We start from the raw sequence: 13090 nt of genomic DNA, 5'->3' as shown, positions 1-13090 counted from the left end.
AGGGGTTTTAAATTTCAGTTACGTTACTTGATGCTTGCTAACTAGAAAATGATGAATAAATCCAAAATATGCCACAGACCCTCAAACTTTTTGGGCATACCCATTTCGAGGCATATTTAGCTAGCGACTCAAATAGCACGGGGTAATCTTAGCTTTAACCCACATTAGCCAGGGGGAGTATTCTGGCTAAATATTTCTAAAGCGATAACGTTTTCAAAATGCCAATTCACGGGAAAAGATATATTGACGTTGTTACTCGCAATTTAAAATAATGTCAGCCCAATAAATGAAAAAAAAATAGTTTTGACCATAAACATTAAAAAGGCCACAATTTAAATTAAAATTCAACAATTAAAACAAATACGCAAAAATATTCTTATGATTAATTTTTCAACCGTCAGTTTCCATAGAAACTTTGTTGGTCACGTAGGTAACATAATAATATGGAAAATGTTTTTTTCACGAATTTTGACATTCTGATTTTATTTTCGGGCTTAGGTATAACATGCTGCACACGTAGGTTGCAGCTTGGTATACCTTTTTTGCAACATTCTATATATTATGCCTTAAAGTTTCTGGGAATGCTAAATAAAATTAAAGTGAGCAGATGTATTTTTAATTTTAAACAATCTGCCAAATTGGTTTAACCGTTCTGCAGTTATAAATAGTGTAATAACTCGACTTTCCAATATAGAATTGTTACCGACAAAACGCCCAGAATAAGCCGCCGGTGTCAAACTTAGGCGACGCTGTAAATTGTAGTTTCAAGTAATGTTCAGACTTTGATACGGTAAGGCCGAGCCCTCAAGACAATGGGTGTTTTGACGTGACTTTGAGAACTGTTTGCGATGATTGCGCCCTGCGCTTAATAGTAAAGCTTGTTATAATGCCGGCGACTGAGGTTTAGCTCCAATTTCTCCATAGTGGGTTATCTAACCGACCAGGGATCTCCATATAAAATTATTGACAGATATATCAAAAGTAAACCACTAATACCTGGTTATGCTCTAACCGACTATAGAGCACTTAGCACTTAGTCTGAGATATTACGGTCTAATATAACCTAAGATAACCTAACCAATGTTAAAAACCCTCGACATTCAAGACCAAAAGTTGCATAACTTTTAAACGGCTGAACGAATTTTCATGAAAGAAAGGCTAAGAACTCTCGGGGTAGCATTACATATCACAATGTACTTAGTCCATAATATGATGTTTTCCTTCACCGCAACAGCTCTCAAATTCCTTATTAAAGAATTCATTGGTGCATGCCAGGATTCGAAACCACGGTCTCTCGATAGAGAGCGAGATCTTGTCTATTACGCCACTACGACTCAAAGAAAACCAGTATCACATTATCAAACGCAACCAGTAAATTATAAAGGCAGTCTCTCCAATTACTCGCACCATAAATTACCAGAACAGAAGGTCACCTTATTAACATAAACCCGCCATCTTTCTTTCATCTCGGTGGCAGAATGGAAGTGTGCATTTTCCCTAAAAAGTAATCTGTGATCCGACGCAAGTGTTTGCTTTCGCCGTTATTATCTTTGCCTCTATCTATTCTGGGCTGTCTCAGCGATTCCGTCGTCCAATAGTGATGGGCCAGCCCAATATCGATAAATTGAAAGTGTGCTGACTCTACTGGCCCGATGTTCCAAAAAGGTTGTACTGTCTTTTGATTTTAAATTGTGCCTATGGATCGATATCGGTTGTTGATTCCGTTGTTTTGTTGGAGAAGGGTTTTGTTGTGTTGGCAGTTTTATTGCTTTGTTATGTATTCTATTCTATTCTATTCTATTCTCTGTGGGGGTGTAAGTACCTGCACCTGGCTCTCTCGAGTGGAACCTTCGTGCATATCCCCAAGGTCTAAACTGCCTTCCTAAGCTTGGACCATTTCCCACCACGCTGGTCCACTGCGGGTTGGTGGGTTCACATATCTAGATGTGCTAAATCTAGATATGCAGGTTTCCTCACGATGTTTTCCTTCACCGTAAGAGCGATGGTATACATTGTACTTAAGTTAAAAGAACTCATTGGTACATGTCAGCGCCGGGATTCGAACCCGCATCTCTTGATTGAGAAGCGGGCGCTTACCCGACTGAGCTACCACCGCTTTGTTATGTATTTATCCTAGATTTATATAGTGTCAATTCGTACTACTTTACTTTAAAAATTTTCTTTTTTATCTTCCAGAACAGACGTTTCAATGGTAGGTACTTCAAGTACCTACCGGAGAATTAAATATATTTTTATGTCATTTTTCAAGGTTACAAAATGTAAATACATGGTTATCTAAGAATAAATATTTATTTGCTATATTAAATTATGTAAGGTATATTCTTTATTCCTAGGACACTTTACCCTTTGCATCGCAATATCCTTCCACCCAAAGGTTGCCTGGAAGTAATCGCTTTAAGCGATAAGGCCGCCATTTGTATATGTTTTTTGTAATATTTGCCCCTGTTTTTGTGTACAAATAAAGAATATCTATTCTTTTATATTCTAATATTAAATGATTTGCTTGATGAGCCCAAATATAATATAGAGATATTTTAGACTGCAACCATGAAGAGTAATGCTCTGTCTTGGAGAATTAATTGTGCTATTAATTAGTAAAACGTACCTAATACTAAATTATTTTCTGCAAAGAGATTTAAAAGGTAATATTTTACATGAAATATTCAATTTATAACGTTAAGTTGATGCTAGTTAGTCTTATTAACTTAAGTTTGCGAATAAATTTATATTTTGCTTGTTAAACATACATCAAAAGCTTATTTTCGTTTATATTTTAAAAATAAATAATTAGTACATTCTTTGCCCGTTTTATGAAGTCAGGCTAAACCTTATAAGTGGCAATCCCTACGAATATGTTAGATATGATCTCCAAAACACACCAAATTATTAATACACGGAGTTGTATTAATAATAATAAATCATTTATTTCAGACCAAAATACATAGTATTATCTGCAGGACATTATTTTTACCAAAACTTTGAGTGACTTTATTGGGGGGAAATAATATGTCCCATTATGTTTAAAATATATTCGGTTTACTTTATAGAGGTATAAATAATACTCATCCTAAAATGGCAATACGGATTACAAGTAAATTTTATTACGTACGAGTGTTATGCTTAGGAAAACGGGTGGATAGATTTAAAATAACACCTGAATACCACCCTAGGGATTTTGTTCTCTGGCATACAATACTCACATTCTATACCTATTATGCTATGATATCATCATCATCAGAACATCAAATCGCAAGAAAATTAATAACTCCATTTATCCGTATTTGGTTCTGTTTGAAAAGACAATAAGTAGGTAGTCAAGTTTCAGTGTCAAGCGAAAGACTTTTTAAAAACTAATTTTAAAACTAAACTTAAAACTACCAGACGAGGTCTATCTGTGACGATAGTTCGATCTATTCTGCCGCTGACCAGGCGACACAAACATGGGTCGTGGGATACAATAAAAAAGGGGCTGACAAAAAAACTTACAGTCTAAACAATCTTAAGCATTCTAAGAACAATGACGATGACGTTAGCATGAGTCATCGAATATCGGAGGGTTGTTAGTACTACAGGGTTGCATAACTCCTCCCTCCTTAAGTACGAAATTATCTGAATCACTCGTTTTAGGAGTATTGAGATGATTTCGCCACACACGAAAGTAAAATGACATAAGACATATTATAATTAACACTAAAACACATAAAATACTGCCGTACAGTATCACTGTTCCCAGGCTATAATCGGGCCTCACTACACTTTCACTAAATGCACTTTGCTTCAATGTGTATGACATGTACTTGAGGTCATCGAAGTCGACTTCCTTCATGTTGAGTGCGGGTGCACCGGATAAGTTGCTCGAACGGAACTCGGGGAGAGAAATCGCAGGCGTAGGCTCGCTCGTTGCGCTCTCCTGGTAGACTCTATGTCGGTGTATACGTAGATTATCAAGGATAACTGTACAATTTCCAAGCAAGGTAAGTTTGTATGTTCCTTGTAAGTATCGATCGTCGCGATTACTGTTGCTGCATTCCTCGATTAGCCGAGTTTTCTTATTGGTGTACAGTATCCATTCGTTATGACTCAACTGTTGAACTCTACTATTTTCAATATGCACCTTATGTTGTTGGCATTGAGATGGATTTTCCTCGAATTTCATCAATTGTTCGATGCAAGTCGTTTCAGGGTACATCACTGCGTCTTCTTCGGTACACAGGAAGTGGTCTCCGGCTGTAAGCGGTCGGCATGGTTTGTGTAGAGGTAAGTATTTCGTACTCTTCGCCAAAAGGAAAGGATATTTGGGAATAATAATATGGGTTTGGTTTTTGGGGATGCTGTACATAGGTAGGGAATACAATTTATAGTACCTATGAATAGGCTGTTATCTCTGTAAGAGGGATTTCCATAATAAACGTTATCTGTTTTGATTTTACATAAGATTTTACCTTTATAATTTCCTCAAATTTAATTATATTACTTTCAGTGACGTCATACATTAAATTCTCTGACTTGGAGATTTCATACAGGTGTTCTAATAACTCATAGGGTTGTACTATAGATGGATGTAATATAGATACTCTAGTAAACGACAATGCTGTCTCTATTTCACTTAGCTTTAAGTATACAGTTCGAAAGTTGCTTATGAATAAGTTAAACATTCCTAAAATGTATGTAGAGTGGAAACAATTTTCATTCTTAGATATTTCTATTAACATTTTCTCGACTCTTTTTAATCTAGTGTTTAATATAAAGGAATTTTCCTGTAGAGTTTGTGAACTGTTGATGAGACTGTCTAACATTTGGGTGGCCACGGTAATTTTCTTTGAGGTGAGTACTTGTTTATCTTTAATATTTGAAATTAAGCTGTCATACAAAAGAGCATCGCTATGATCTAAGTTACCTGTAATTACTTTGATTAAGGAACCTAATGGATTAATAATACCTCTCTTAAAGCGTAATGAAGGTATAAGTTGCTGAAATTTTTGAATCGTTAATTTTTGTAGGTATTCAGACTGCTTTTTGATACTATAAAACTCATGGGAATATGTCATATTGTTGCTAATTAAATTATTAAATTCATTATATTTCCTTATGTTAAAATTAAGATCGTTAACTATGATTTCCAAATCTAGAGTTTTAATAATTAGCCACTTATCTATTTTAATATGGGCAATTCCTTTCTTCACAGGTAAAATACCAGGATTTCCTTCAAGTGATTGCAGATGAAGGGCCAGGTTGGGGACCATGAATGTCAGCAGACACCACCTGCGGAGGGCGTTTGATATTCTTAATGGGTGCTTTTGTATTTCTCTGACCTACTTTTATGGGAACTACGTTACGGGTTGTTTTTCCAGTAACTTTTGCCTTTTGATAAATGGGCTTATCTTTGCTTTGGCGGGTGTTAACTACCTTAGAAAAGATAACCTTTCCTTCGGGGAGGTTAATGTTGGTCTCTCCTCCTTTCTTTTGCCTAACTGTTTCTTTATTGTCCATTAATTTTTGTGATAAGTGTTTGTATAAGTACTGTGTTCTTTTAGCGTGGTCTTTAATTAGCTGTTGCATATACTTATGTTGGAAGTTTATGTCAAAAGCTATTCCTGTGTCGGTATGACCGAATACTACTTCAAATGGGGTTAATCCAGTTGCAGAATGAATGGTGTGATTGTAAGCCATGATGCAATATGTCATTACGGTGGATGCATCTGTGCATTTTTGTTCATATTTAGCCAATCTATAAATTTCTATTATTGTCGAATGGAATCGTTCAATTAAACCCATGGAGTTTGGATTGTGGGGTGTACCTATGTGAAGTTGGATTTTATACAATGTCATCAGTTCTCTCATTAACTCATTATTGAATTCGGAACCGGGGTCGGAACTAATCTTTTTTGGAATACCATAGAAAGAGAAGTACTTAATTAGTGCTCTTAATACCTCGGGGGTGGATCGGTTAGTTATTTCGATGGCCTGTGCTAACTTGCTGAAAGCGTCTATTATAGTTAGGTAATATTTTCCGTCTATTGTAAAAAGATCGATAAATAATTCCTGAAAGGGAGCATCTTGCGTCTGTGTGAGCTGTAACATAGGTTTAATGGGTTTCCTGTCGTATTTCATTTTTTTGCAGACTTCGCATGCATTTAATACTGCTGTAACTGTTTCCTGTAAATTTTGCCAATAGTAATTTCTACGGATTCTAGCTATGGTTTCTTTTATACCTCGGTGTACTGTCTTTCCTTCGTGGTGTTTAATAATTATTTGTTTCTGCTCGTCCTCGTCCTCTACGTAAATAACTCTTTCTGTACACTCGTAAAACTGAACCATATCTTGCCTAAACAGTTGTATAATGATGTTGGTAAAGAGTCGTCTGTGTTCTTGATTTTCGAAGTAAATGAAGTATTTTGTTTTCAGTTTTACATATTTTTTCAGGAAATCTTTAATTAATTGTTCGTTATCTAGTGGTAAGTGGACTTCTAATACTTTTTGTTTATTTCTAGACAAATCTTTTACTTGGCAAGTATCGCGGAACCATGTGAATATTAATAATTGGTTTGGTTTTGTATCGATCGCCTCATGAAGGATGGGGATACCGGTAGTTTCCATATCCACTGCTGAATGTATGGTGTCAGCACTACTAGAGACTGAGGGAACGAATTGTGTGGGTTCCTTATCGCCAGAGGATATTGATATTACTTCGGAGATTGGACTTATTGTATGAGTTCTCTCGGAATCGGAGATACTCAGAGTTGAACTACTTTTTTTTCTAGTTAACTTGGTTATTTCTTTAGTCAGGGAATCTATGTGTTTTTGTAATTTTTGTTCCTTCTGATCTACATTTACTTTCATGGAAACGTCGTCATCGGAATCTGTGGCGTTTACTTTAATGCGAGACAAAGCGTCCGCGTTCGTGTTTTGTTTCCCGTTTTTGTATATGATTTCAAAGTTGTAGTCTTGAAGAGACAATCGCCATCTGGTCAGTTTACTACTCGGGTCTTTCATTGAATTGAGCCAAGCTAAGGGACGGTGATCAGTATAGATAAAGAACTTTTGTCCGTAGAGATAGGGTCGAAAGTGCTTTATGGCCCATATAATGGCAAGCAATTCTCGCTCTATTGTGCTGTAACGGGACTCGGTATCGCTTAAAGTACGGCTAGCATATGCTATCGGTTTATCACTACCTATAGGTCCTTGTGAAAGTACCCCGCCTAAAGCGACGTTGGAGGCATCTGTTGTCAATATGTAAGGTTTGCTAGGGTCGGGATATTGCAGAAGAGGAGCGTTGCACAATAGTTCCTTACATTTATTGAATGCGTTTATATAGTCTGTGTCTATGGATATTTTATTACGTTTTTTTAAACAGTTCGTTAATGGTTGGGTTATTTTCGCGAAGTCTTTAATGAACTTACGGTAATAACCAACAAGTCCTAGGAAACTTTTTATTTCCGTAGTTGTTTTGGGAATTGGAAAGTCCATGACTGCTTTAATTTTGTCTTCGTTTGGTTTAAGACCGTCTTTAGTGATTTTATGTCCTAGGTAGAGGACTTCCTGCCTAAGGAACTCTGTTTTGTCCAGTTGTACCTTTAAATTAGTTTGTCGGAGTCTGTCGAAAACTGCGCGTAATTTACGTATGTGTTCCTCTAAACTACTTGAATAGACAATTATGTCGTCTAAGTATACTAAACAGTGAATTCCCTGCAGTCCTCTCAAAACGCTATCCATTGCGCGCTGGAAAGTCGCCGGTGCAGTTTTGAGACCGAACGGCATTCGTTGGAATTCAAAATGGCCGTGTTGAGTGCTGAAGGCAGTTTTTTGTTTGTCAGATTCCTCTAACTCGATTTGATGATAACCACTTGCAAGGTCAATGGTTGAGAAATATGTGGATTTACCTAATTTGTCGAAAAGATCTGTTATATTGGGGAGTGGATACTTGTCGTCGGTGGTCAAGTCATTCAGTCGTCTATAGTCGATAACCATGCGGTATTTAATTTCACCGGAGGCGTCGGATCGTTTGGGAACAAGGTGCACGGGGGCGCACCACGGAGAGTGACTCACGAATGACGTCATCTTTTAATAATTTTTGTACCTGTCTATTTATTTCTTCGGTTTGGGCTGGAGCTAACCTATATGGTTTAACATATATTGGGTCTTCGTTCTTAGTACGGATTTGGTGTTTCACTTGGCTTGTAAAAGTCAAGGGCAAGTCCTCGCAATAAAAAATGTCTTTATATTGAATACAAAGGTTTTGAATACGGATCCGTTCTTCGTCCGTCATGTGGTCGAGTCTGAGTTTATTATATAAATTTTGCTCTAAGATTTTGTCTATTTCTATATCTTGTTGCGTGGTATAGTTTACGTCACACAAAGTGTCTTCAATAAAGGCACTGGTTAAAAATGGTCTTGTAATTCCTATCGTGATGTCTTTGTCTGTCAGATTTTGTATGATAGTTGTTGCGTAACCGTTGTTACATTGTACTATCGCGGTAGGCATTCGAACGCCGGGGCAGAACTCTTTAAAGTTCAGAATCGCGTGGCCAGAGTATTGATCTGTCAGGAGTTTTACGCGTTGCTCTGATCTAGCGTGAAGTTTGATGTTGTATGGGGCCGGGTTATAAATAATTGGTACTGAGGTAAATCTTGTATGCAAGATTTGATCTTTCATATCGACCGAAGCTTCTAGCTCTTTGAGAAGGTCGCTACCAATGAGGCCGTCGTATCTAGAGTCAACATTGTAAATGTAAAATTTATGTTCTTGATTACTACAGAACGTGGGCATAAGGGGTATGCTGATAACTTCACTGTGTTGACTTGTCGCATGAGTGCTAACCACTTTGAAAGGTTCAACGTACTTGTACGCGGAGTAATATTCGTTTGCTTTATCGGGACTGATAAAAGAACGTGTACTACCTGTGTCTATCATAAATACAGAGTCTATCTCGGGCATGTATATATGGGGTAGTTTAAGGTTAGGGTCACAATTAAGTTGAATCATTTCTGTATGGGGTCTGAGGCTATTATGTGAAAATTTTCAACGGGCTCGTCCGTCGAAGCATTTTCGTTTAAATGTTGGTCAGTCTGTATGTATTCGTTGGTCATACTGTAATCGTAGTCGTACGATTCCTGGAACTCGTGTTGATTGTCGGACACGTGTTCGTATTGTTCGCCTTGTGGCGATGGGTCGTCGGTCATATGGACCTCGTTAAGGCGAAATCCACCGGTTTGTTGTTGGGCCGGTTTTATTGCCGATGCTGTTCTCATGGACACATCTGTGTAATTCTTTGGAATATTGAAGTTCGGTTTATAACCAAACTGTTGGTTAGTCTGAGGCCTATTTCCAAACTGTTGGGGTTTGAATGAGTTTTGATTAGGGATGCCAAACTGAGGTTTAACACCAAATTGAGGTCTATAACCTGTCTGCTGGGGTAAATTTGGCCTGTACCCAAAGTTGGGTTTATATCCTACATTGTTGCTCTGAGGGAGCATCATCCTATTTTGGTTGGGAATGCCAAACTTGAAATTAGGGGTTTGATAATTGTTAAACGGTGGCTTAAAACTGTTATGTACAAATCCTGGGGCAGATGTACCGAATTTAGATGAGTTTGGGTTGCGTAATGGGTTGTGATGATTTAGACGTTAGATTATGGTGATTATTCAATAATTTATTCCTCATGTTATACTGGTCATGGAAGTTTACTTCCTCTAGCACAATAGACAATGCATTTTCCAACGTGTCGGGACCTTTTAATCTTACAATCCTAACCATATTTTCAGGCAAACTGTATAAAAATACGTTTAGGGCTGTATTATTATATATGGCGATCTTGCTACGCTTCGTATTCTCATCAGTTAACTCGTTCACCTTTGAGAATAATATGGAGCGCACTGTTTGGATTCTATTACAAAACTCGGTGTAGGGCTCGTTAGCCTTTAACTTTAGGGTCTCTAGCTCAATAGCGATACATTCCTCGCTACGTGGGTCACCAAAATGTTGAACTAGGAGGGATTTTAATGCAGAAGTGTCTACATCTTCTCGCTCGGAAACTAATGCAGCCGCGTCATCAGTTAACCTACTCGTTATAGAGTGATACAGGTATAAATTTTGTGTATCGTTGCCTCTATACTTGGCTATGACGTATTCACATTTTCTTAGGAACAGATTTAAGAGTCGTTTGTCTCCATTAAACATGGGGATCAACTTCAGCATCTCTGCTGGTATAGGCGTGAGAGTAGCCATTTTACACAATTTAAACACACAATGAAAATACACACAATAAAAAGTTACACAAGAAAAATATACAGTAAGTAAAAGCAAGGGAAAATTGTAAAAGTTGTAAAACACACAATTGTAAAATAATTATCAATAAAGTATTGGGAAATTACTGATTTTGAAGTAATTACCTAATTATTATGTCTACTTTGGACTTATTACAGAATAACTGATTTTGAAGTCAGACTGTTTATAATGACCTAACTAACTTATTACAGAGTTACTGATTTTAAGCAAAACTGTGTATAGCCTATCTAACTTATTACAGAATCGCTGATTTGGAAGCGAGACTGCGTATAGCCTAACTCAAAACAGATAATCGTTATAGCGGGAGATTTTCGATCCCAGAAATAAAATTACCTGCAGCCTTTACAAATGAAAAATACAGAAGGGAAAGGAAGGCGAAGAGTTTTACTCACCAACCAGCCACTGCCATACTCGGTGCTATCTTCTTTACACTTGACGAATTTATTTGTTCGAGGGATTGCTGTAAAGCCTATTCGCGCCGTTCTATCCACGCGGTTAGATAGAGTTTATACCCGAACCGATAATCGCGGAATTGACGTGCAAGCTATATGGAACAGCAATCCTGTCCGCAGCGCCAGTCAAGTTTCAGTGTCAAGCGAAAGACTTTTTAAAAACTAATTTTAAAACTAAACTTAAAACTACCAGACGAGGTCTATCTGTGACGATAGTTCGATCTATTCTGCCGCTGACCAGGCGACACAAACATGGGTCGTGGGATACAATAAAAAAGGGGCTGACAAAAAAACTTACAGTCTAAACAATCTTAAGCATTCTAAGAACAATGACGATGACGTTAGCATGAGTCATCGAATATCGGAGGGTTGTTAGTACTACAGGGTTGCATAACTAGGTATCTACACCAAAAGACGTGAAATACCTAGTTTACTAACAACAATATCGATATTGATATTTTTATCGACAACATTCTTCCACCCCATAAAAGCATAACTTTTCTAATCCGCCTTAAGGGATCTTGCCGAGTTGCCTATACAAATAGATCATTCGTTAAGCCAACCTAATATGAACCTTAAGTAAATCTGAGAGGAGTGAGTGTAGAAGGATAAGTTGTAAGTATATATCTTGGGATAATTTTCTAGAATGGTACTTTCGTCGGTGGAATTTCTGCTTACTACTCAATAAAGAGCAACTTCGTTTCTTAGTTAATTAGTTTGATCAAAACTGAAACGGCTTTATTAAGTGAGGCTATATATTAATATACAATCTAAATTAAATTCTGATTTCAAAGTTTAGGCTAAGTCCACATCAAATCTTGTCTAGGTCTATGCCCAAGGAGCGTTGCTCTGTCTATGTTTTTTCTATTGCAGTATTTTAAAAAAATATTCAAAATGATTTGTGGTGGGATTTTTTCAAACTTTTACTTAGCATCTGAGTGTTGGCTGCACATACGTATTATAAGCAGTCAACGACTGACACAACTAAATCCTATTCTAATAGAGAACTGAAGTCACCGACATAGCTCACCGAGTTAGGGCCAGCTTTTAGATCCGTAGTTACTCAACCATTGGTCAACAATTACAACCATTAGTTAAAACCTTAGTTAGTTTAAGTGGCAGTGGGGTGACCAGCCCACACATATGTTGAAGAACCGATAACCGATGGGCTACGCATGTTCTGGAGTTGAGACCATTACTAGGCAAACGTAGTGTAGGATGCCCTCCGGCTAGATGAGGTGACAACTTGCGAAAGGTGGCTGGTATTGATTGGAAGCGGAGAGCTATAGATCGCTTCCAGTGACGTGCTTTGAGTGAGGCTTACGTCCAGCAGTGAACTGCTATATAGGCTGATGATGATCGTGTTGAAAAGATACCTAAAGCTAGCTCTAGTTTTTGTAAGTACGTATGTGAGTCTAGAATTTCTAGGTACCACATTGACTAAATGCATCTGAAAGAACGTTATTTGAAACAGTTTTCCACGATATTTAACTTGAAATTGAAAGTTGGTCCCTTTCCCTTAAGTACTTCTAAGTCATTCAAGTCAAACTTAATGGCACATTACGCTAAGCTCCCCAATCTTTGTAAGTCCAAGTATTACAGTTTCGTAGCAAGAGGCCCTTATAATTTGAACATGTTACTTACCTACTTATAAATTGAAAACTTAAAGAACCAAGAAACATTGATAAAAAGAGTTTACTATAGATGTGTTTCGAATTTATTTATATGAGTCAAAGAGGATGTCTATATTTGTAGCTTAGAAATAATTAGATCATCGAGGTTGTAAAAAACGCAAATAAAATTCAGTGGAAGCTTGACAAAAAAAACAATATTCTCCATTTAATATTTTTCGTCTACCGAAAAACGTCTATACAAAACGTTCATTTTAGCTGATGAATCTTTCCTTCTGAAAGCAACGCACTCCCGTCCCTACAACTAGGTCTAAGGGGCAGTGGGTATTGATCCCTAATCCTGTTTGATCGGCGAAAACATAATAAAGAAAACGACCAAACGCCAAACAGCGGATATGGAGGGAGTCATGCGGTACCGAGACAGTCAATAAACAGGATCGTGATAAGAAAAGGACGAGTGATGGAGTTAAATGGACGGGTGTAGCCGGCTAAATGGCTTATTCATTTATTTTTAGGTTGGTTCCGTTTTGAATGTGTCCTTTCGTTTTGCAGGAAAATGTACGATAAGGGTGCCCGCACACGACTGACTTGTGGGAGGAATATAGAGAGTAATAATAGAAATAGTACAACGCACACAACCAACAAAAAATCGGTAAAAAATTGTATGCAAAATCAAATCGTGTACTATGCTAACGCTAGAG

At 37.4% G+C, this 13090-nt stretch overlaps 2 protein-coding genes across 2 annotated transcripts in view; one reads left to right on the top strand and one right to left on the bottom strand.

The window, feature by feature from the left end:
- LOC105393740 overlaps nt 1-13090 on the top strand; it is a 111037-nt gene that overhangs the window by 33513 nt on the left and 64434 nt on the right. The gene's annotated exons all lie outside the window — the stretch shown is intronic.
- On the bottom strand, nt 9602-11159 carry LOC125490842. The gene has a single exon (XM_048631202.1). It carries the CDS (start codon nt 10244-10246, stop codon nt 9602-9604), a length of 645 nt encoding a protein of 214 aa, XP_048487159.1. The 5' UTR covers nt 10247-11159.

The sequence above is a fragment of the Plutella xylostella genome, chromosome 28 (genome assembly GCF_932276165.1).
Source record: "Plutella xylostella chromosome 28, ilPluXylo3.1, whole genome shotgun sequence".
Lineage (NCBI taxonomy): Eukaryota > Metazoa > Arthropoda > Insecta > Lepidoptera > Plutellidae > Plutella > Plutella xylostella.
The sequence above is the reverse complement of the archived record's forward strand: the minus strand, read 5'-3'. Positions and strand labels throughout refer to the sequence as shown.